At 48.9% G+C, this 25,219-nt stretch overlaps 1 protein-coding gene across 1 annotated transcript; it reads left to right on the forward strand.

The window, feature by feature from the left end:
• Positions 1–382: 382 nt before the first annotated feature.
• Positions 383–22,668, forward strand: si:ch211-168d23.3 (BRD4-interacting chromatin-remodeling complex-associated protein). Its single transcript, XM_061743346.1, has 15 exons — positions 383–461; positions 3,481–3,653; positions 5,192–5,237; positions 5,336–5,378; positions 5,516–5,581; positions 6,363–7,829; positions 9,287–9,505; positions 14,856–15,067; positions 15,586–15,941; positions 17,351–17,454; positions 17,536–17,597; positions 17,779–17,927; positions 18,856–18,950; positions 19,069–19,171; positions 21,164–22,668. The coding sequence occupies exons 3-15, from the start codon at positions 5,197–5,199 to the stop codon at positions 21,919–21,921; spliced, it is 3,675 nt and encodes a 1,224-aa protein (XP_061599330.1). The 5' UTR covers positions 383–461; positions 3,481–3,653; positions 5,192–5,196; the 3' UTR covers positions 21,922–22,668.
• Positions 22,669–25,219: the final 2,551 nt, after the last annotated feature.

Here is a 25,219-nt window from a genome sequence, read left to right on the forward strand (position 1 = left end):
TTCAAAACAGTTTTCTTTAATTTATTGTTGCCACAGTTGGTGGTGATTGGATATTGATCCCTCCTTTCCAAAAATATGAAGTATTAAAATGTATTTCCTTTGGCATTAATGAGGAGGATCAATTAAAGCTGGACCACGGAGCTCCAGGGCGCAGAGCGGGGACACCGAGGCCACCGAGGCCGGCGGATGGTGCTCGTGAGGCGGCCTCTCTCCTCGCGGCGCCCCGCTGCTGCCGCCCGGAGCCCCTCTCCTCTCATCATGAGTGGGTTTTTTTTTTTTTCCTTCCCCTCCACCTTTTGTGTGGTGATCGCAGTGTGTTTCTCACACCCACTCCGGCCCCCCCCATCACCACCTCCACCTCCCCCTCTCCTCCTTTTTAGCATCTGAAAGGACCAAGTGAGTGGGAATCGATGGCGCAGCGGCCCGCAGCTTGACAGGACAATAAACCCACGAAACAAGGGGTGAGTTTCTCTCCCTTTCTTGGGGCTCCTTTCTCCCTTTTCTTTCTTCTGTGTTTTTCCTTTTTAAATGGAGGGATTCCTGGCTCTCACGACACGAGGGGAGATCAGGGGCGCGGAGGAGATATTTACCACAAGGAGGCATCTTTTGTTACCGCGATATGATTTGCAGCAGCTGCTGCTGCTCATCCTCCCATCCTCTCATCCTCTCATCCGCCTCCGTAGCGGAGGCGGATGAGAGGATGAGAGGATGGGAGGATGAGAGGATGAGATGTAGCAGGGAGCCCCGGTTCACCTCACCGACACCCCGGGCTGCATCACCCCGGCCGGGGAGCGCCGGTGGGCGGCGTGAGGGTCGGCTGCTGCCGCGGTGCCTGGAGGCTTTAATGCGGAGGTCTGGTAGTAAACATGGATATGAGGGAGGGGGGGGGGGGACTCACGTCTGTTTACAGCTGAGCCGTAACAATAGCCACCATGTTGCCCATCAGCCCCCGGGACTTAATCGATACCTGCAATTATAGTCGGAACGGGAGGGGGGCGGGGTCAGATATTGATCCCAGCGCTGAGATGATGGGAGGATGATGGGTGGATGAGAGGGGGTATCAATATCCAAAAATGGGTGGATGACGGGAGGATGATGGGAGGATGACGGGTGGATGACGGGAGGATGATGGGTGGATGATGGGAGGATGACAGGGTGGATGACGGGAGGATGACGGGTGGATGACGGGAGGATGACGGGTGGATGATGGGTGGATGACGGGAGGATGACGGGAGGATGACGGGTGGATGATGGTTGGATGACGGGAGGATGACGGGTGGATGATGGGAGGATGATGGGTGGATGATGGGTGGATGATGGGTGGATGATGGGAGGATGATGGGTGGATGATGGGAGGATGACAGGTGGATGACAGGTGGATGACGGGAGGATGATGGGTGGATGACGGGTGGATGACGGGTGGATGACGGAAGGATGACGGGAGGATGACGGGAGGATGACGGGTGGATGACGGGTGGATGATGGGAGGATGACAGGTGGATGATGGGTGGATGATGAGGATGACGGGAGGATGACGGGTGGATGACGGGTGGATGATGGGAGGATGACAGGTGGATGACAGGTGGATGACAGGTGGATGACGGGAGGATGACGGGAGGATGATGGGTGGATGATGGGAGGATGACAGGTGGATGACAGGTGGATGACGGGAGGATGATGGGTGGATGACGGGTGGATGACGGGTGGATGATGGGAGGATGACGGGTGGATGACGGGTGGATGACGGGTGGATGATGGAAGGATGACGGGTGGATGATGGAAGGATGATGGGTGGATGATGGAAGGATGACGGGTGGATGATGGAAGGATGACGGGTGGATGATGGAAGGATGATGGGTGGATGATGGGTGGATGAAGGTTGGATGACGGGAGGATAACAGGTGGATGACGGGAGGATGATGGGAGGATGATGGGAGGATGATGGGTGGATGACGGGAGGATGATGGAAGGATGACAGGTGGATGACGGGTGGATGACGGGTGGATGATGGGAGGATGACGGGTGGATGACGGGTGGATGATGGGAGGATGATGGGTGGATGACGGGAGGATGATGGAAGGATGACAGGTGGATGACGGGTGGATGACGGGTGGATGATGGGAGGATGATGGAAGGATGATGGAAGGATGACGGGTGGATGACGGGAGGATGATGGAAGGATGACAGGTGGATGACGGGTGGATGATGAGAGGATGATGGGAGGATGACGGGTGGATGATGGAAGGATGACGGGTGGATGACGGGAGGATGATGGGAGGATGACGGGAGGATGACGGGAGGATGACAGGTGGATGACGGGTGGATGAGGGGAGGATGACGGGTGGATGATGGAAGGATGACGGGTGGATGACGGGTGGATGACGGGAGGATGATGGATGGATGACGGGTGGATGACGGGAGGATGATGGAAGGATGACAGGTGGATGACGGGTGGATGACGGGAGGATGATGGGAGGATGACGGGTGGATGATGGGTGGATGATGGGAGGATGACGGGTGGATGACGGGTGGATGACGGGTGGATGACGGGAGGATGATGGGAGGATGACGGGTGGATGATGGGTGGATGACGGGTGGATGATGGGTGGATGATGGGTGGATGATGGGTGGATGATGGGTGGATGATGAGAGATTGATGGGAGGATGATGGGAGGATGACGGGTGGATGATGGGTGGATGACGGGAGGATGACGGGTGGATGATGGGTGGATGATGGGTGGATGACGGGTGGATGACGGGAGGATGATGGGAGGATGACGGGAGGATGATGAGAGGATGACGGGTGGATGACGGGTGGATGACGGGAGGATGACGGGTGGATGATGAGAGGATGATGGGTGGATGATGGGAGGATGATGAGAGGATGATGGGAGGATGACGGGAACATGATGGGAGGATGACGGGAGGATGACGGGTGGATGACGGGAGGATGATGGGTGGATGATGGGAGGATGATGGGAGGATGACGGGAGGATGACGGATGGATGACGGGAGGATGATGGGAGGATGACGGGAGGATGATGGGAGGATGATGGGAGGATGACGGGTGGATGACGGGAGGATGACGGGTGGATGATGGGAGGATGACGGGTGGATGACGGGAGGATGATGGGAGGATGACGGGTGGATGATGAGAGGATGATGGGAGGATGACCGGTGGATGATGGGTGGATGACAGTTGGATGACGGGAGGATGACAGTTGGATGACGGGAGGATATCGGGTGGATGACGGGAGGACGGGAGGATGACGGGTGGATGATTGGAGGACGGGAGGATGGTGGAAGGATGATGGGATATGAGGGATGAATGATTGGGTGGATGACAGGCGGATGATGGATGACGGGTGGATGACGGGTAGAAGATGGGAGGATGATGGATGGATGACAGGTAACATCAGGTGACTGACAGCATGTGCTGGTGTGTTTGTACCTCCATTTCCACCTCCCCCTCCCCCCCAGCCTCTCCACCCCCAGGAGCAGCGATGCACCAGCGGAGGGAGGTGTCCGGTAAGCCCCGCCCCCCCGGCCAGGACTCCACCCCCCCGCAGACGCTGAAGCCCCGCCCCGATTACCCATGATGCACCTAGCAGAACCAGGGTCGCCCGCTCTGTATGGGGCCCAGCACATGTGAGGTGGGACACACACACACACACACACACACACACACACACACACACACACACACACACACACACACACACACACACACACACACACACACACACACACACTCTTTGTGGGTCTAAGTCAGGGGTGGCCAAACCGCGGCTCGCGAGCTTGCGACTTTATTTGATAGCTGCAGTGAAAGACAAGTAGGAAGTGGGGGCCAAATATGTAGGAAGTGGGGGCCAAATATGCCACGACTGGAATCGAACCCGCGTCGCTGTACGTGTTCATAGTCGCCAGCTCAACCCGTTGAACTATACGGGCGCGCTTGTGTTTGTGACGGAAATAACTTGGAGGGAAAAAAATCCACTCTCAAAATGACAGGGAAAAAACAAAAATATGAAGATGAACACAGAGTGGGAGAGTTTAATATATATAATATAAATTAAATATTAATATTTAAGCAATACATCACGACAGGCCGTGGTATACACTCATTATATCACAGCTGAGGCACGTTTTCTCCGGCCCGACGCCAAGTGATGTATTGCTTTTATAAAACGGTTACCAATAATGTAAATATGAAAGAGGAATACACAATCTATTTTATGTAGTTTTGAATTAATCAGAAATACATATTATCCAGTAAAAATAGCTCCACATGTCTTCTTTTGCTCGTCTTTTTTTCCGGAGACAGGAACTCCTCAATCCATTCATCCACCGTTAGCTCCTCCCCAGAGATCAAAGTTTACCGTCAACATGCCTAATTAATTGTTAACGAAAATAAAAAATTTAAATTTAACACCAGCTACTTTTTGCTACCTGCTGCAACCGTCAAAAAATCTGTACCAGTTGGTTGTTGTCATGGATACTGTAGTGACTATCTTTAGACTTTAGACTCTTTCTTCTTTTGACCAAACATCTTACTCACTTCATGAATGGTAATGACGACAGGAGATTTTTTACGCGTTGAGTACGGCAACAGAACCGTCAACAGAACGGTAAAACGCTGTGTTGCTCCACCGTCACTCGTTTATTCTTTTAACTGACATAAGCATCAAAACAAACCATCAGCTGCTACGGAAGCCCCACTGGCCCAAACTACCGAAACCATTAAGGCAAAACAAATATTAGTAGTGAAATTTAGGTCTTAATCACTAAACTATAAAATAATAACTCTCAAAACTTAAACTGAAATATATTCCTTCTCTGTGAACAACAAGGCATATCATGCAATAAAAGAGTTAACTATAAAGTAAATTATAAGCTATACATGGCGCTTACAGATACATTGTTGCTTCCCTGACGCGGAATGATCTGCTGGGATGAGACTTTAGAATAGAAGCCGTGGTATAAGCTCATTATACCACAGTTAACAATCATGTATACATATACATATATATATATATATATATATATATATATATATATATATATATGTATATGTATATATATATATATATATATATATATATATATATATATATATATATATATATATATATATATACATATATATAAATAACTCTGATGTAGGATGTAACATGTGTCCTTTTCCTCTCAGCTGACATGGAGGATGAAGATGGGACTTGTTTACTTGACGTTTTGTGGTGAGTAGATTTTTCTAAATTGACTTCCACATGTTCGGTTCACTCCGGCGCCGTCCGGCGTCTTCTTCCTGGTCTCACTGTGTCCTCTCGTCCCCCAGCGACCCCCAAGCCCTGAACGACTTCCTTCATGGGACCAGTGAGGTGAGGAGGCGTCTTAATCAGATATTCTGAGGTGGAAACCCTCGGCGTGGCTGAGGGCGGACGGCGTGACGGAGGGTTGTAACGTGACGCCGTAGGCACCGAGCCGGGCCCAGCTAAGAATGTTTTTATCCCCCCAGCTGCAGCCCGAGGACCTGCTCATCTCCTCCTCCTCCGGGGAAACCTCCCTCTTCCCTGATGCCGCGGTGAGTGTCTGGCTCCGCCGCCGCCGCCGGCAGCACCACGGCAACGCCATGACATACATATATGTATATATATACACATGTACATATATATATACACGTACATATACATATATATATACACACATAGATATACACAAATACATATATATATATATATATATATACACTGTCGAAGAATAATATAAAATCCAGTTCAGAAGTCTGCTGTGGTGTAGTGAGTTTTATCCAGTAAGCCGGCGGTGAGCAGACCTACGCAGAGCGTGTCTGGGTTGGTGTGCTGACCAAGAATGGTTGAAATCGTGATTCTTTATACAGTAAGTTCAAAGCACAAAAGGCAAGAATCAACAAGCCAAAGGTGAAAGACAAAAAGCAATTAGAGGGTATTTACAGTCAGATGTGATCTGTGGCCAAATGCAGTCCTCGGGCATTCGGCATGAATATCAGTCAGTCGGGAACTTTTTCATATGGCATTCCCGTGGTTCAAGTCTGTTCAAAGCTGTCGGCCCTGCAGGGGGGAGGAAGCTGGAGTTTCATGTCAGCCACGGTGTCACAATGCCTCATCAACACCTACATATATACATACACATATATATACATACATGTATATATATGTATATATATATATATATATATATATATATATATATATATATATATATATATATATACCCAAACATATATACATACACATATACATACATGTATAGATGAGGATGTTTTTCTGTGAAATGGCCTCCTGCCAACCCTCATTAATCACCCCGTCTCCCCCTCCCTCCTCCAGAGTCCCGTCTCCCTGCTGGGCGGCGCCGGCGGGGACTCCCCGGACACGCCCCCGCCCGGCTGCGTGGACCTGTCCTTCCTGGAGGAGGCCCTGCTGTCGTCCCCGGAGGCCGCGGAGGAGCCGGGGGCCGGGCGGGCCGGGGCCCCTGCCGAGGGAGGGGTGGGGGAGGCGGAGGAGGAGGAGGAGGCGGCGGCGGCGGTGGCCTGCGACATACTGCAGCAGAGCCTGCAGGAGGCGGAGATCACCGAGCAGACCATGGCCCTGGAGGCGGGGCTGACGCAGCCGGAGGACAGCCTGTCGCTGTACTCGCCCGCCCCCCTGCTGCCCCCCCCGCCGGCCCCGGCGCCGTTCTTACCCAAACCCGTGACCTTACCCACCCAGGCGGCGGTGGAGCCCCCCCAGCCCTCGCTGCTGGCCGTCGGACCCGGGTGCCCCTCCCTGAAGCCGGCGGCCCCCCCACAGCTGATGGGCCTCCTGCCCGGGAACGTGTTTCCCGCCGCCCCCCCGGACGCCTCCTTCTCCCAGGGCTCCAGCATGATTATCCACAAGGCCGTGCCCGGCGCCGGCGGACGCCCCGTCATCACCCAGACCCTGAGGATGGCGGCGGCGGCGCCGCCCGGCCTCGTCCTGCAGCGCGGCCCCCTCCCCATCCAGCCCAAGCTTCCCCGACTGGTTCAGATCAGCCCCAAACCCCCCGGGCAGAAGCCCCCCGCCGGTCTCACGTTTGTGCCCCGGACCGCCTCGTCAAACCTCCTACTCCCCCCGGGGCCGGGCCAGAAGGCGGCAGGGGCGGCGGCTCCGGGGGCGGCGCCGCTACCGAAGCCGGTCAGCCTGCAGCTGGTAAACCAGGGCGGCTCCTTCCTGCTGCAGCCTCAGGGACTCTTCCAGGGCCAGAACCAGTTCCTGCTCCCGGGCCAGTCCCCCGTCACCATCTCCCAGCCCGCCAGGGCGGCCCAGAGTCACCACGGCGCCGCCTTCCACCGGGGGCAGCTGGTGGACGGCCCCCAGATCCTGACCGTCCCCCAGCGGCAGCTGAACTTCGGCCCGGTGTTCACCACGCCGGCCGGGCAGCTCGCCCTCCGCCAGGCCACCGTCCTGTCGGGGCCGCTGCAGCTGCAGTCGGCCCCCGCCGCCGTCTTCCAGATGGGTGCGTACGCCGCGGGAGGCCCCGGCCCGCGGGCCACACTGGTCCACGGCCCCGCCCTCGCCAACCACATCACCCTGATCAACAGCTCGGGGGTGCTGCCCCCGGATCTCACCTCCATCTCCATCGTCAACGGCCCACCGGTGGTGCAGGGGCTGCCCTTCGCAGCCCAGGCCCCGCCCCCGCCTCCGGCCCCGCCCCCTCCGGCGGTGGTCCCAGAAGGAGCGCTGAGCCTCCAGCAGGCCTCCGTGGTTCTGCTCCCGGACCGGGCCGCCCAGGAGGAGACGACCAGCTCGGAGGAAACGTTCCAGCAGCTTCAGCAGGTGAGCCGTCGCCTAGCAACCCAACGCCTCGACTCGGTCTCGTCCGTGGTTCAGGTTCTTTTAGTAATCAGGCATGTGGTCTCATCTGGGGCAGAACCAGACTTAACTCTGAACTCCAAATGGTTTGTTTGATCGTTCAAGGTTGTTTTTGTCTAAAAATAAGACCCACGACGATCAAATGAAGCTTAGCGGATGACTGCAGCTTTAGCGTCTTTACTGCGTTTATTTATGTCTTTTTAATTATCATTATTATTATTATTATTATTATTATTATTATTATTATTATTAGAATGAGGGAACTGGCTTTAATCATAAAACACCACTCAGACCGCGGCGCTCAACACTGTAAAGTTGCTTTCGTCAACGAAAATTATGACTGAATATCGTCGTCAACGAACCTTTATCACCTGAGGAAAACGAGACGAGACGGAAGGAAAGGAAGGAAAACGCTGGTCATGTGACGATAAAGATACTTATACCAAGGTCTGTGTGAAAACTCAATTCTGATTGTCTGGCAGGTGTCCAATAAAAGTGTTAATGGACACCTAGAAAACAAGTCTGGTCAAATTGCCTGATAACTTTAATATCATTGCGCTGGATCAACTGCCAGGTGGAAACCACGGCAACGGAGATTCAGAGAAGAAGAGCCGGCTACTTGAATGATCGATAGCCTAATATTTGTAGCTTAATGAAACGTTTATTTTTTTGAATGGTTGATCATATATGTAGCCTAATAAAACGATTTAGGAAACTATCTGTGGACTTTGATTCTTTGGAACAAATATATGTACTGTTTGTTACTGCAGCATAGCCGAGCGGAGCTGAGCGGACTAGAATATCTCCCATTGCTAAGTCGTATCTAAGGTCCGTCCTAGTTACTGGAGAATCAACACTGTGTCCATTGCATAAGGACCTTACTTTGTGGAGGCAACCAAACAAACAAACAAACAAACAAACAAACGAGTCAACAAAACAAACGGGCCACAGGTCTGAAAACTAATAAAAACTAAAATGACAGTTCAACCCAAAGACTAGACTAAGGGTGCTTTCAGACCTGTGGCCCGTTTGTTTTGTTTTTACAGTTGTTTCGTTTTTCGTTTGTGGCGTTTGTAACTGTTCTCTCATTGGTCAGAAAATGAACGCGGAAGGAGTTTCCTCTCCCGTACCGCGGGAAAAACAACAACTATGGAGCATCGTAAGCGAGTGTGGCTAGTTTGTTTCTGTGTGCTGTGTCGATTATGTTTTCACTGCAAACGAACCGCTCCAGGTCTGGAATGGAATCGGGCCGAGAACCTAACCCTAACCTCTCTTAGGAGATCTCGGTTCGCTTGTTTTGTCCCGCATCCGAGCGCGATTGCTGTGTTCACATATACCAAACAAACCGATCTTTAGGGGGAAACGCTCCCTGTTTTGGAACAACTGCCACACTGTCATGTTCTTGCCGTGTCCCTCTGCAGCCCTTTGGTCAGGTGGTCCAGCAGGTCCCGGTCCGGCCCGTCCCCACCGGGCCCCAGTCCTCGGCCCCCCCGGTGGTCTCCGTCCTCCAGCGCCCCCCCGAGCTGCCGGCCGTGGAGATGCCCAAACTGCTGCTGCCCCCAGCAGACCTCAGCCCGGCGGTGGAGGAGGTGACCCGGTCCAGGGGTCGGAACCAGGCCTTTATGCAACACCTGCAACAGGTGAGTCTTTGGTTTGGAGATGAGCTGAATATTCGTCCCTGTCGGGCAGAACGGCGTGGGGGCGGGAGCTTTGACATGCGATGATGCATCTTAGTCCACGGTGATCCTGGTCCCCGGTGATCTTGGTCCACCACGGCAAATGCATCCTGGAGGTTTCGGAACATTTCAATGATTTGAGGAAGTGAAAATCTTCCGTCTCGAGGACTTTCACAGACGCTGCTTTTAAGGCGAAATCGTCATTCCTGCCACCCGTTGTCCTCCTTGAACGCATCGTGGAGCTAAAACGTAGAACCAGACCTTTAAAGCACCTCACATGAAGCTGAGGTTTTTTTTTTACATTTGCCTCCACTGGGGGGGGGGGGCTTACTGCCGGCAAGTAAATCCAGGTCCTAGATGTGCAGCCGTACTTGACAGGAAATGACCATATAAGGACAATGAACAGTAGACAATGGGTGGAAGTGATAACGTGTGATTGAATACTGACACTACAGTAGACAGATGTCACCAGAACAGTCCAAAACCTGAGTAGATCAGGAAGTGGCAGTTCTGACATCTGTTAACAAAGCATGTGACAGTTTCGAAGGACAAAAACAAGTTTAAAGGTTGATTAACCTCACAATTCTCTCCTGTTGTCCTTTTGAAACTTCAACTAATATCCGTCCATTAGGCTTAGAATAGTAGCATCAAACATTAAGGTCAAACATTTAAGAAATAGCAAGGGGAGCTTATAACACACTTAATGTAAGCTTGTTAACAAGTAATTATATGTCAAGGGAGAGGCGAAAACCTCAGGCTATATGGGGCGAAATTCCTCTCCGACCCTCCTAGTGAGCAATCCCATGGTCAAGACACATACAGGCTTAAAACATTTCACAGTAAACAAAATGAAACAGTCTACAATTCAGTGTCATCATTCTTTGGACTATTGCACTTAGACACGGAATGATACAGGTAATGAAAACACAGAACAGTACAAGGACAGTAATAATCAGAATCATAATTTGTCATTATGTCAGTCCAGTGACCTGAGGTCAGCCAAAAAGTGGTGCCTGCTGAGCGTCTGTCTTCTGACACTACTTTGGCCAACTGACGTAATTCGGCTATGGCTTTGGTAACATTAATTTCAGCACCAGTTTCATCAGGAATGAACGTACAGCAGTGCTCCTAAATTACAGCAACACTGTAAGTAAAGAGTTTTGAGGAACAATTCCTAACATGTCAGCATGACTCATTAGTGGAAAAGCTTCTTCCATCTCTCGGGGCTCCTCTCCAGTCTGTTCCACTGGGAACCAGATTGTGGTCAGGAGGGCCACAATGGCCATGATGATGAGTGGGACTCTCATGATGGCAGTGCAAGGGGGCACTGACCCGTGGCTGGTGAGTAGGCGTCAGATGAGTTCTTCAGCGGACAAAGGTTTTGATACCGCCCGACTTCCGGCCTACTCAAGGTATGGACATTTTTCTACTAGCTTGCACTGTGACTGGTGGACCCACGTAGATCGTTCAGCCACCTTTACTGCTGTCGGGGTCGCAATCTGGACCACGATTTTCGTTTCACCAATCAGGATCTGGTCACCTGGTTTTCCTTGACAGGATTCCTGCTTAGGAGAGAGAGGAGAAAGCGGTAGCTTACAAGAACTTAAAACATCTTTTCAGCAAACAATTCACTCATCCACATCGAGAGTGGATCTCTTCTTCGGCTTTCTCTTGCCACGGTTCCCCTTCCCATAGAGGGAGTTGGAACCATGCACTACCCCAAAGGGGTGTGACAAAAAATGTTAAAGTAGGTATTTGAATACTTATATTTTGTGTACTATACTCTGCCTCCCTCCTGTTTGAGGCATGAGACTTCACATGGCTCAATTTAGCCACCAGGGGAACAGGTTTTTTGGAAGTACTGGTTTGCATCACAGCATTGTTTCGCATGCCAACTAGAAGCAGTCTGTTAAGCAGTCTGACTTAATGATTAACTAATCTCTATGTCCTTCAGATCCCCCCGCCCATCACATAGATTAGATGTTAAATTCTTTCTCCTACCTGAGTCAAGGACTACAGAAATGTCTTATTTCAAAATTTTCTTATTTCAACCCAAGAGGGTTATGGTTTCATGAAAGTAACAACACACAAGTTAATAATATAACGGTCCACAGACAAAACGGTTAGTCACATAACAGTCCTGGCCATTCATGCTCAGATGGCGCCCGTATTAATGGTGCCATCGGTGTAAACCGGAGTCAAGTTCTCTCGTCTGTCTGACCTGGCAATAACGCTTTTTCTGATTCTGATTCTGATGCCTCACACATAAAACTGTCCGTGCAGCAACTCTCCTGCAACGTAAAACAATAGTCCTTAGTGAACCTATATACTTTGTATATATAAACAATAACTCATTGTAAATGTCACTGACATGCAATTGACAGTAAGCTCATGAACACGCCCCTCCACTGTATCCAAAATACAGCGGCGCTCATTCCACGGGACGAAACCCAACCTGATGAAGCTGTCAATCATCAGTGCGTGACTCTACGACAGGATAAAATAAAGAAAAATGATTGATATGTTTCACGCTCATGTAACCGTCAACCCAATCATGCACATCTCGTACTCACAAAGGCAAGAATTACATTTCTGTACGATCCGGGTCAAATACAGTATTACAAAAGTAATCTGCAACCATTCGAATGGTGAATCAAACCCAATTTGACAATTCTACATCACTATGCCTGCATTCAGGGCTTAGAATGATTCAAAAAGACTATATTATTCCATTTCTACGCCTCTTCAAGAGGGGAGTTTCTCACTTGAAACACTAGCCAAAACGTTCTCTGAAGTTCTTGTGTTGTCCAGCAGACAAAAAGTCTCCCTCGTCAGACACAGATCACACCATCTAAAGAAGCCAGTTATTTGTATCATTTTTAAAAAAACTTCCCCATAGAAAATGTAACACTCAACTCACGGACATCTAGTCCCAAAATGAGAGGACACCTCACTCTTTTCACCAAGCCTCTCATCCACGCAGCTTCCTGTGAACGTGCAAGCAAACAGGCAATGTGGAGCTTACACACACTGCTCTGCAGCTGTTTCACACACACAACATGACCTTTGGCCCTGCTGCAGCTTTGCAGCAGCCCCCTTTTCTCCACTTTCCCATTTCCCATCAAATCACATCTCTTTATGCTATTCTTTATTACAGGTTCGCAACTTTCTTTTCCTCTTGCTGGAACCTTGTCCCATTTTGAACGTTTTGATCAGTTTTGCTTTTAGCCTTAAATTAGTTATATTTCTAATCTTTTAAGTTCCCGTATATTATTTCGCACAAGATTTTGTCACAATCTTTTTTATCTTAGTTTTAGGGACGTCTTTCGTCGACTAGGCGTCTTTGGAAATTATTTTAGGAATAAGTTTCAGTTTAACCACGCATCTGTCATTTTAGCCTCTTTTTAGCTTTAAGTTTCTTTGAGCTCATAAGCTTCCGTTTTGACAGTTTGGTTTTAGCGCTGATCAATTTAGTGAAAAATTGAAACTTTGCTTCACAATTTGGAAACCCCAACATTGTCAATAAACAGTTTCAGTCATGAAGATAGAATAGAAACCTCCTCTTGTTTTTTACATAACATTACTTTTAAGTCCCTGACTTTTAGTAGGTCCCAGACCGCAGGCTAACCCCAGGCTAGCATCTATTAAAGGTATTGTGACATCATTTTTAACATGCTTTTAACACTATTAAAAGTCTTGGCCAACATCCCTCAAATGTGTCTAAAAGAGTGTAACAAGAAAAACTTCACTCTAGTACTCTTTTCCTGGCTTTTTATTACAGTGTTTTTTTGCGCCGTGAAAAATGCTTCCTTTCCCCCCTTTCCTGTCAATCATTGCTCCGCTCCTCCTCCAAACCTCGTCCTCCTCCAGCCATACGCTCACAGTGGCGTCGGAGCGACAGGCGAAGCATGCACGGAAAAGCAGGAGGGCGAACCACAGCAAACAATCATAAAAATAAAGGCATGCAAGCAGCAGTGTCTCCTTATCTTAAGTCCAGTCAGTGGCCGCGGGTCTTCTTAGCAGTTTTCCTCCGGTGACGAGAACAAAACAGGCTCTAAACAGCTCCGTGTTAAGCCTGATTTATGGTTCCACGTTAAATCGACGCAGAGCCTACGCCGTAGGGTTCAGCGTACGGTGCGCGTCGCCGCGTAACCCTACGCCGTAGGCTCTGCGTTGGTTTAACGCGGAACCATAAATCAGCCTTTATGGGTTGCTGGAGACGAGAGGAGGCAGGAGCTGGGTGGAGGGGGCGGTGATTTAGCGGGCCCTGACGTCACGGCCCGCCACCAAACCAGATGCGCCGTTTTTGCACAGTTATGCAGAAAATCCCAGAAAGCACACAATACACTGAATGTTAAAAGTTCGTTGTTTTTTGGGTGTAATTGATGTCAAGACACCCAACAAAACACAAAAAATCAAGAAAAATGTGTTTTTCATGTCACAATACCTTTAAAGTAACACATTTAATACCCCAGGTATTTATCGAGAGGAGTGTCTCTTACCCAGTCTCAGGTGCCCTTCCTGGCTCGGGGAACCCGTCACCGGGCCTCTGATCGGTGCAGGACCATGGCCTTGTCGCTGAAATCGGAACGGCTGCTTGATCCTACGTTGCCCCGACGCCACAGATGTTGGGGATCCCGGGTTTCGGCACCAGAAAATGTTAGATCTAAATCAACATTATATAAATTCGTAACGAGGAAAGACACAGAGACTGCTTGGAATAGTTTTAACGCACTCCTGCAGGAGGGGGGAGCAGAGGAGTGCAGCGTAACAAGTCTCTCATTGAGAACTCCTGAGCTTCCCCAAAGTACCCTCCTCCTGCATTATGCTTTTATTAAGAAACTTGACAGGAAATGACCATATAAGGACAGTGAACAGTAGACAATGGGTGGAAGTGATAACGTGTGATTGAAATCATGACACTACAGTAGACAGATGTCAACAGAACAGTCCAAAACCCTGAGTAGATCAGGAAGTGGCAGTTCTGACATCTGTTAACAAAGCATGTGACAGTTTCGAAGGACAAAAACAAGTTTAAAGGTTGATTAACCTCACAGATTCTTTAGTTATTATTCTTATTATAATAAGAATAATAAGAAGCACCTGAAGACACATTCTGATATGTTCATTTCATGTTTTTCCCCTTTTTGTACATTTATTTGAAAAGTGCGGTTGTATTTGTACCAGAATTAACCCGAAAGTCGTGTCCTGATCACCGACTTTGGACGTAAAAGCGTTTTAAGAGGTTTTAAGAGGAAGAGCAGCTTTTATCTTTGACAACATCTAACTGCCATTTCTTGTTCTCGGGCCGCAGGAAGCTCTTAGTCCCCTTCCCTCGGAGCTGCTGGTGGGAACGCTGCCGGCGGTGCCGATGGAGCCGCTCATGTCCCCGGGCCTCAGCGATGGGGAGAGCCAGCCTACGGATGTTGCGGCCGACGCTCAGGACGCCGTCGCCTCACCGTCAGACCGGCGCGTTGAAGTTTCTCCTCCTCGCTCCGACCCCGAGGACGAGCCGCTGATCTGCTCTCCTGCCCCCCAAGAAACAAAAGGATGGGTACATTGAGTATTATTATGATAAACACTTAAGTAATCCTTTTTTAACATATGTGTGTACAGATACATGCATGTATGTAAGTGTAAGCATGTGTAGTGTACATATGTATGTGGGTATGTAATGTGTTTGTATATATATCTACATGTATATGTGTAAGGCAAGGCAAGTTTATTTATATAGCACAATTCAACACAAGGTAATTCAAAGTGCTTTACATCAACATTAAAAGCGGCAAGACATAGGTGTAGGTACATCATAAGCAGATAGGTATGCATGTATATGTGCATATGCTCTTTGTTGTTGTTAGCTATTATTCGTTTGTTGTATTTCATATAAGGAAAATGTCTCAAATATGTCAGACAAAAGAACATTTTGAAATGTAAGAAGGAGGGGCATTCACAAGCCGAGACTTCAGCCCTGACCCTTTGGTTGTGATGTAAGTGTACATGCTTGGTGGTGACCAATACACTTTTTTCATTCATTCATTCAATCCTGCCCGGATTCAGGATGCTGCAGAGTCGACACCGGCATCGGTGACGTTCTCCCCTCCAGCCGGGCCTCCAACGGCTCTGCTCGGACCCGAGTGCTCGCCGCCGCCGCCGCCGTCCTGCGTCCAGCCTCAGGTCAAGTTCCACGTCTCTCCTGAGCTCCAACCCTCCCAGACCTGTGACCAGTCCCAGGCTGCGACGCCGGTCCAGTTCCAGGTTTCCCCGCCTCGGCCCTCGAGCCTCGGCCCGGCCCACAGCAGCCCCTCGGTGCCTCCCCTGCAGCAGCAGCTCGACCCCGCGGCCGTCCTCGTTTCCACGGGAGGAGACGAGTCCGCCGCCCAGCAGCACACACACAACCGTGAGTTCTGTCCCACCAGAACACAACCTCCGTCATGTTTCTTTATTTTTGTTTATAGGGCTTGGTCGTCTTGACGTCATCACTTGGCGGAGCCGCCATTTTGGAAGCTAACTTAGCTGCTCTTCGGACCACTGCACTGTGTACAGACGTGCTCCCTTTTCTTTTTATATATATAAACTTTATTACAGGCTCAAATGTCCCACAGGGTATAAAGACAACAACATACACTACATCAAATATAAAAACATGTATAAATATCTTAGCCTACCGGTACTTGTAATCGTTACTTTCCGTTATTCTGTTACCATGGTAACCCGTTGCTGTGTTGTAGCTGCAGCAGCTCCACACATAAAAGACGTGGGGAAAAGATCGCTAATGGTTTAACCAAACAAACACTCACACAGACCGGGATCGGATCATTCACATGGGTTTTATTCCCACTTCGCCAGCTAAACGCAGTTGCTGGCCAGCTCTCTGCGGTACGATTAACCCCAATCTTCAGATAAAACTAGTTTGTTGAGGAAAAAATATTAACTCTATTTGTAGCTGCAGAGGAAAAAAAATATCTCACGAGGAAAACTAAAATATTGCTCACGCCTCGGAGCCTCTTCAGCATAATATAGCTGTCAAAAAAAAGAAAAGTAAGAGTAATACAAAACATGTATCGTATGTTGTACTATTATACTAATTTATTGAAACACATGGCGAGTCAAACATTTACCAAAGCAGCTGCCAAACACTCCTAAACAAGGTAGCCTAAGACGTGGGTTGTGCAAAACTGCGGCAGTAAATCCTCATCGGAGCTCCATGCTTTGATAGGGATTTCATATGAACCCAAACCGTTAATAATCATTATTTTCTCCATATTCCGGTCCCTGGCTTCCTTGTTTAAAGGTATCCCGGTAAATTCCAGTTGCTTTCCGGCATTTTAACCTTTTTTTTTGCCTTCCGTCTGTTCACTTGGTACTACCACACTCCTGTTTGTTTACACTCACAACGCTGCCAAAATGGCCGCCGCGTCCCAGAATGCAACTCGGCGACCAAGCCCTATTTCAAACATGTATAAAAAACAAGAAAAAAGATAAGAAAACAAATACAGGTGGGCATTCCACCACATAAAGAAAAAAAACAAAAAACATCAAAACACATATTTTGAGTTACATTTTCAAAAAGGAGGGGGAGGAAGTTTAAACTCATTTAATCCCACCCCCTTTCCACAACTAAACTCGATATCCAGCCTTATGAATGTATCGTATTGCTCTCTTTTGAAGTAGGAGTAATTAGTGTAACCTAGTTTTATAGTTATTGCCCCAAATTTCTACACAGTAAGTGAAATATGGAAGAACTAGTGACCAGTAAAGAATGTTTGGAGCGTCCTCACCAGAACCTTGTCTTGGTTGACTCAGCAGAGCCAGCAGCTGCCTTGGTCGTGGAGGACGAAGCCTTTGCTCTCGCCGTCCTCCCCCCGTCTCCTGCCGCGTCCCTCCAGACGGGCCCGCGGGCCGACACCGAGGTGAGACCGCAGCACTTTCGGTGAGAGTAACAAACAACCCTGTCTCCTTCAGACTGACCCAAAGTGTTGTACGTCTGTCAGCCGGCAGGTCGTCTGGACATCCAGAGCGAGGAGAAGCCGACACCAGCAGCACGCCGTCACAGGTAGGACCGTCGTCCACAAATAAATAGTTGTAGTCTAGCTGCTAACGGTGCAACTTTAGTTATTATTCTTATTATAATAAGAATAATAACTAAAGACACGTTCTGATATCTAAAATCTCAGTATTCAAAGTGTTTTTATGAGGTCATGTGACTGTGAGCTCATGAGTGTCGTGTTTTCCAGATTCCAGCAGCAGTTCTGTTCGGACCACGCAGCCGTGCAGAACCCGATCACCAGCCCGGCCTTCGCCACCCTGAAGGATGCCGTCAGACACCTGCTGCCGTTCCACACCTGCGCCGGACACCTGCCCACGCAGGACCACTTCACCTCAGGTTGGGATTGGGATCATTGGGATTGGGTCCCGCGGGAGTGGGCTGTTTGACCTTTGCTGCAGGCGGCTAAAGACAAATACTGCGGGATCGGGATGTAGTCTAGCGACAAGATGGAAATCAATGACGTAGAAAAGAACCTCAAACAAGGTCTTTACAAAACAAAGACAAAGCAAGGCCAGTCAGATATTTGGAGAAACTGCGTTTAGTGTCTATGGAGCATCTTGGAAGAGAGACGAGGGGATTCGGACCGCAGTCGGTCAGCAACATTCTCTTCGTCCACAGCAATACAAAAGTGATTTATTTGTTAAATTAATGCCCCGTTTCCACGTAGCAAAGCAGTGGTTGGCTAGCATGACTTTATCTTCTCGTTACACTGCCCCCTGTAGGTTTGGCTGCTCATAGCACCTTAACAGCTATTTATGCAGGTTCCTGGAAATGATGGTATTTTTCAAAACGTAGATGGGGGAAATATCCGTTTTTGTAAATACCCGGCTATGTGGAAACGTGGCCTTATTCATTTCATTCGTTAACTTTGTTTATTTTGTTATTTATTAGTGTTATTTGAGCCACTCACAGCCTACTCTTGTTGCTATAACCTCAATCACATAATTGATACCTGTGCGAAAGGCGAAATATCTAACTTTCAGTGAGGTGCCTATGAACTGTCAATTTACAATCAACCTCCAAAATTATCGCGTTAACATTAAATCAGATAGATTTGTCTGGGACATTTCTCTTGCGGGACGGGAGAAGACACAAGATCAATGCATCCCTATTATTGGGCATGAATTTTCAGAGTTTTGCGGGTGCGGGCGGTAATGTTCAGAAATTCAGCGGGAGCGGGATGAAGAAAACAGTCCCGCTAGAGCAGGGCACTAGCTAGTCCAGCTCCAGCCTCACCTGAACCTTTTCCTGTCTCCCCCCTCAGTGGACCAGGAGTTTGACACCGTGTCCGGGTTCCTGCTGAAGCGGACCAAGGACATGGTCAACAAGTACCGGCAGCTACTAGTGAGGGAGACGCAGGTGAGACGCTCGCCCTGATCCGCCGCCGTCCGTGAAATGTTGAGCTCCGGACTAACTGAAAGCATTTCCTCTGTCCCTGCTGGGGCCGCTGGACCTGGACCTGGACCCGCCCTCGCAGCAGGAGAGTCCGTCAGCGGAGATGGTGATGCTGGAGCGTCTCTTCCTCCAGGCGGAGCGCTACACTCTGGCGGAGGAGCGACGGCGAGCTCGCAGAGACCCAGGTCAGTGTCCGGGGGCCGAGCCTGAAGCAGCTCCCAGGTTCACCTGTGATGATGATGATGCGGTGGACGATGGCGCCTGGTGACAACGATGACGTACACGTCAGGACGGCGGTGCCTTCTTTAAGCTGTTGTTGATGGGGAGGGACTGAGGAACATTTATATTAGTGCCACATAAAGGATGTTTATAACTTTTATAAACTAGAGATGCACCGATCGATTGGCAACCGATCGATATCGGCCGATAATGCCCCTATCGGTTTCGATCAGCGTTCTCAAAATAATAGTTCAAAGCAGCCGATCCGATGACGTTTACAACAACAAACCGCCGCCCGCGCTGCGTTCCCACATCTCAGACCCAGGTGTCCAGCCTCACCGTACGGGAGTTTTATAATGTCCGAAAAGGACAACAAATTTGCAGTTTGCAAGCTGTGTGCAAAGGAAATTCTGCGAGGAGGAATGTTTCAACACAACGAAACTGATAAGACGTTTGAAAGTTTCTCAAGTCAAGGAGAATAGAAAAGAACAGGAGGTGCAGCAACACCGCTAACTCACCTGTAACAGAGACCTATAAACGACAGCATCAACAGCAAGAAAAACTAGAACATTTCCTCGCAGAAATTTCGAGAGTGCCACGGGGGGCTGTTGCCCATTTGTATACATTGCTGCATTTTTAGATCCCAGCTTCCCAGAATTCTTTAGGCGTCTCCAGCTTTCAGGACTTTACCAGTTGACCAGTTCTGGTTGAGGCAATCGGTGCGTCCGAAATGCCATACTAAAAAGTATATTTAAGTTCGACACACTTTTGAGTAAATATCAGTAGTATACATTAATTCGGACGTACTATTAAGAGCGCATTTGTCACTTCCTGCCGTTGGGAGGAAGTGACGTGTCACAGCAGCAGTAGCAGCTGTTACCATGGTAACAACTCCTGTAACCATGGTAACAGCAGCAGTAGCAGCACTGCTCCGCTATTTCCCGTTTATTCTTGGCCAGTTTCTTGGGAATGACTTTGGGAAAAATGGGAATTTCAACACCAAAAGTCATAGCACACTATTTCCGATCAAGACGCACGTTTTGATATATGATTCGCCGGGGTTCTCTGAAATCTGTAGCAAACTGAGTAGCAAACCGAAATTTGGCCAGAAAATGAATAATAATAAAAAACATGCAGGATAACAATAGAAGCCAGAGGCATTAATAAAGAACTACATCGTAAGGTAATGAATTCATAAGCCTTGATCATCAGCCGTTTGTCGTTGTAGCAGACATCGGGTTTGGATCCCGGTACGCGCTGCTGCGTTGTAAATATTTCACTGATGAATGACCGCCGGAGTTAAACCAGACTATTTACATCCAAAGCCTCACGCAGGACGACAGTCGTGTCAGTCGCTTCATGAGGGACATTCGGAGTTCTAGTGTGAAGACTTGTGTTTCACTACAATAGTTTCGTCACACGCATCAGATGCTATCGCTAAAGCTTTAGCAAAGCTTAATAATTCATAATTCCTTTTTGATTGTAAGATTCAGGAAAACTAAGGTTTATAGTTTACAACTCGTATCAACTCTAAGAGAGTGACATGTCTACTGTTGTCTGTGTTGCTGCACATGTTGTGTTGTACACACATTTATTACCACAGGAAAGCTTAAGTTAATAAGCTACATGAGTCTAAATCATCTCTAGAGGGTGAAATATTGCACATCAGCCTGCAATAAAACAGTGGTGAATTCATGATATTTTCTCATCTCCTAATTGTGATAGCCTACCTAATAATACGATGTCAGTGTTGTACATGAGACAACACTATTGAAGAATTTGGTGATCTGCAGATACTGATTTTGGTGATCAGCCCTCAAAATCCTGATCGGTGCATCTCTGTTATAAACTTTTATAAAATTATTTAGTTATATATTCAGGAAGGTTTCGTTTTAACCCGGTGTTTATGTTTACATCTTTCGTTGATGGCCTTCAGTCCTTCTTTTCTTACTTTTCAGAAACCTTCCACGCAGCGTTGACGTCGTCGGCCCCGCCCCCCCACCTGTGTGACCCCACCCACCCCTCTGGCCCCGCCCCATGCCCGTCTGGCCCCGCCCACCCATCAGGCCCCACCCACCCCGGTGGCCCCGCCCACTGCCCCTCTGGCCCCTCCCACAGCCCCTCGTCCCCCCCGGCCTGGACTCGTCTGTCCTCCCGGCCGCCGGGGCTCAGGACGTACCGCTCCAGCTCCCGCGGTGCTCTCAGACTCACCATCAAGCAGGAGTCCGGCTCCCGCAAGGTCGTCCATAACTCGGCCTGCGACCCGGGACTCAAGAGGGACCACACGGGTCAGCTGACCAACGGCGGCGGCGGCGCCGCGGACCAGCGCCCCCCTCTCACGCCTAACGGAGACCCCGGACACTCCCGGCACGACGAGGTCTCCAACGGCGCTCTGAACGGCAGCTCCCCGGACCTGAGTCCCGGGTCCAAAACCAGACCCCCGGACCCGCCCCGTAGGGACGGCTGCTTCGGCGCGCCACCGCGGGACGCCAGCGCCCCCAAACTGAGGTGTTACCGGCGGGAGGCGTTGACGCCGCCGCTCCAGGAGGACCACGTGCTCAGCGAACACTTACAGAGCGCCATCGACAGCATCCTGGAGCTGCAGCGGCTACAGGGCCCGCTAACGGCACCGGGGAGGCCCGCGGGGCCGGCCAGGCCCGCGCCGGGCCCGTCACTGGACCAGGCCGTCACCAGCATCCTGGAGGGACAGCTGTAGAGGTGCAGCAACACCCGTCCGAGGTGGTTAAGGGTGCTTTCAGACCTGTGGCCCGTTTGTTTTGTTCCGATTCAGGGGCTAAATCGATACAGTTGTTTCGTTTCTCGTTTGTGTCCACAAGGCAACCGTCTGTAGTGGTTCAAAGCTGTTAACAAATGCCATGAGAACCAACTGTTCTCTGATTGGTCAGAAAATGAACGCGGAAGAGTTTCCTCTTCCGTACCCCGGGAAAAACAACCAGCCCCTTTCACAGAGAGGGCGCAAAGCGCAGACCGCCGCCGGCGATCCCATTCATTGTGTATGTGCTACCGGCGTTTGCGCAGCGCCCGCCTGCCCGAATTGAACATTTTTTAATTTCACCGTGCCGCGCTGTGACGACATCTCGGCATGTCCAATAGGATGTAGGTGGTGGAGTCTTCTCCTTGCGCCGACTCTTCTCCTTGCGCCGCGGTCGCACGTACACAATGAATGGAGTTGTGTCGTTTGCTGTGTCGATTATGCAGTGGCGTCAATTCAGTCAAAGCTAAGGTACGGCAAGGTTACGAGTCACAGAACTTAACTACAGTATCAGTCAACATGCCCAGTATACTCATCACAGAATCTGCTATGTAGCTTATCTGCGTGGTCAAGAAAATTTGAACTTTTTCAAATGCAGCCTCAACATAACTAGGAACACTACACTTTAATAACGTGTTGATCAATTCAGTCAATGCGCCTTTACGCAATACACATCCGTTTTCGGCACCATGGACATCAAGCGGCAGAGTTAGAGAGCAGAAAAAGCGTATCTGATAAACGCAGTTTAACTCATTCTGTTCACTTCATTCACTATGTCAGTGCAACAATATCACGTGGACATGGAGTGGCTAACAGTCTCATTAATAGCCTCACTCCCGCTTTCCCTACCAGTTCCTTCTCCCTCTGTTGCCAGGGCAACATTGGACCCATCACTTGCCTTCTTTTTTTGAAAAAGAAAGTTACAGGGTTGTCTGCTTCCTTTTCATTTTTGTAAGTTAGTAACACTGCAAAGCACGCCAAAAAACGAGATTGACATAGTGACCACCGTCGTCAGGGACGCTGGGACATCATATTTAAAGATATGAGGGGGGGGGATAGTGTTGGGAAAGATAATACCTAGTGAAATCAATCATGTTGTTCTGACTTGCATTTGTAGTTATTTTATATGTATTAAATAATAGAATAATCAATACAAATAGACACAGAGTAATTCCATGAATTTATTTAAAAAACAAACATTTACATTTTCAAGGTGTGGCAGCTGCCGTGCCTTGCCATACCCAATTGACGCCCCTGCGATTCTGTTCTCACTGCAAACGAACCGCTCCAGGTCTGGAATGGAATCGAGCCGAGAACCTAACACTAACCTCTCCTAGGATACCGGCTCGGTTGTTTTGTGCCGCATCCGAGCGCGATTGCTGTGTTCACATGTACCAAACTAATTGATCTTTAGGAGGAAAAGCTCCCTGTTTCGGAACAACTGCTCCAAACGGGACAGGTGTGAAAGCACCCTGAGAGACTTTTGTTGAACTGATTGTGAAGCGAGAGGCACTTACGAAGAGATGCAACGGACCACAGCGCCACCTAGAGCCTGATAGGTGTTAGATACTTCACTTTGATGTACGTTTGTGGGAAAAAAAGAACAAAAAATAGGAGCGATATCGTTTCAGTGGTAGTTGACCCATCCAGCAGCTCCGACACTGGTATAACCGTCATCAGCATATAGATTCAGTGGACTAGACCAGACTATTCAATAGTTTTTATAACTTTTCTTTGGAAACAATGAGGTTTTTTTTTTTTTGCATAGTGCCAAGCTTCCAGGGTATTTATTTTGATAATCTGTGCCAATTGTGTTTTTGAGAAAGACCGAGTGTGTGTGTGAGTGTGAGAAACAAAAACCGTCAGATCCTGCGACGGGATGGCCCACGTAAACCCCGCCCGCTCCGTCACCTTGGCTTAACGACTTTAAAACTCCAAAGACTCCGACTCATCCTGAACACCAGCAGAGCAACGCGTCGGCTCGTGCTAGCGGCCCCTCGCTCGCGGGCAGAACCCATGTGGGTGCTAGCATCGCGACACGGATCATAAAAACGGGCCGCGGAGGTTTGGGCCCCCGCTGGAGCCCAACTGTGACACGTTTCCCCCAAACTGTGCGTCAACATGGAAGCAATAATAAAAGTTCTGGTTGTTGGCAGCAGCGGCGACGCCGCCACTCGCCGTAGCAGTACCGCTTCTGGCCACATGGAGGCAGTAAAGAGCTGGTGACAGCTAGCCCTTTGACACAATAGGCTGTCACTCAATAGACCACGCCCCTAATTCTGAATACACTGTACCTGTTTGTTTTTATTTTATTTATTACGGATCCCCATTAGTCCTCACTGCAGTGAAGACTATTGTTTTTAGGGTCCAACGTTGCACACATAAAACAATAAAATACAACCCTTACAATTAAAACATCACTAAATCTAAACAAAAATGATCTGAGATGTAGGGAAGAGTATTAGGGCCAGGCAGGAGAAAAATAATGTTTTAGAGGAAGATTTTTTTTTCATTATGCACTCCGAGAAAAAAGTCGAAATGTCGAGAAAAAAGTCGAAATGTTGAGATTAATGTTAAATAAAGTTGATATGTTGAGAAAAAAGGTGAAATTTCAACTTTATTCACGAAATTTCGACTTTATTTTTGAAATTGTATTTCAACATTAATCTCGACATTTCGACTTTTTTCTCGAAGTGCACAATAAAAAAAAATAAAAAATTCCCCTCACATATTTTTTCTCCTGCATGGCCCTAATACTCCTCCGTAGAGATGTAATGGAATTCAACCCTTAAATTGTTGAAACCAGCCAGAACCAAACCAAAAATATTCAATTTTACACACTAAGGCCCCGTTTACACGGGGCAAAAACTGAGGCGTTTTCATGCGTTTTGGCCGTTCGTTTACACGTAAACGCAGCTCAAAGCCCCCAAAAACGATCATTTCTGAAAACTCCGGCCAAAGTGGAGATTTTCAAAAACTCCGTTTTCACGTTTGCGTCTAAACGGAGGAAAACGGAGGAAAACGGAGATTTAAGCTTCAGAACGTCACATTATGCACCAGAAACTCACCAGCGTCATGTGTGCGACCTGTGTTTACAATTAGTTTGGCCACCGTCAATATTTTCTTGTATTTTACCTGTTTTATATTCTAAAGTCACACTTAAAAGTAACCCCCCCCCCCCCGTCCAGCCTCCTGCTCATTCAAGCCTGTGAGCGCGTCAGCCAGCAGCATGAAGCCTGAA

Source organism: Cololabis saira, chromosome 16, assembly GCF_033807715.1.
Source record: "Cololabis saira isolate AMF1-May2022 chromosome 16, fColSai1.1, whole genome shotgun sequence".
Lineage (NCBI taxonomy): Eukaryota > Metazoa > Chordata > Actinopteri > Beloniformes > Belonidae > Cololabis > Cololabis saira.

Excerpts from the sequence above, each read along its gene's own strand:
- si:ch211-168d23.3 (XM_061743346.1), top strand. The coding sequence starts at position 5,197 with ATGGAGGATGAAGATGGGACTTGTTTACTTGACGTTTTGTG. Across the intron at positions 17,928-18,855 it reads GCAGGACCACTTCACCTCAG|TGGACCAGGAGTTTGACACC; the intron begins GTTGGGATTGGG and ends CTCCCCCCTCAG. Across the intron at positions 19,172-21,163 it reads GCGAGCTCGCAGAGACCCAG|AAACCTTCCACGCAGCGTTG; the intron begins GTCAGTGTCCGG and ends CTTACTTTTCAG.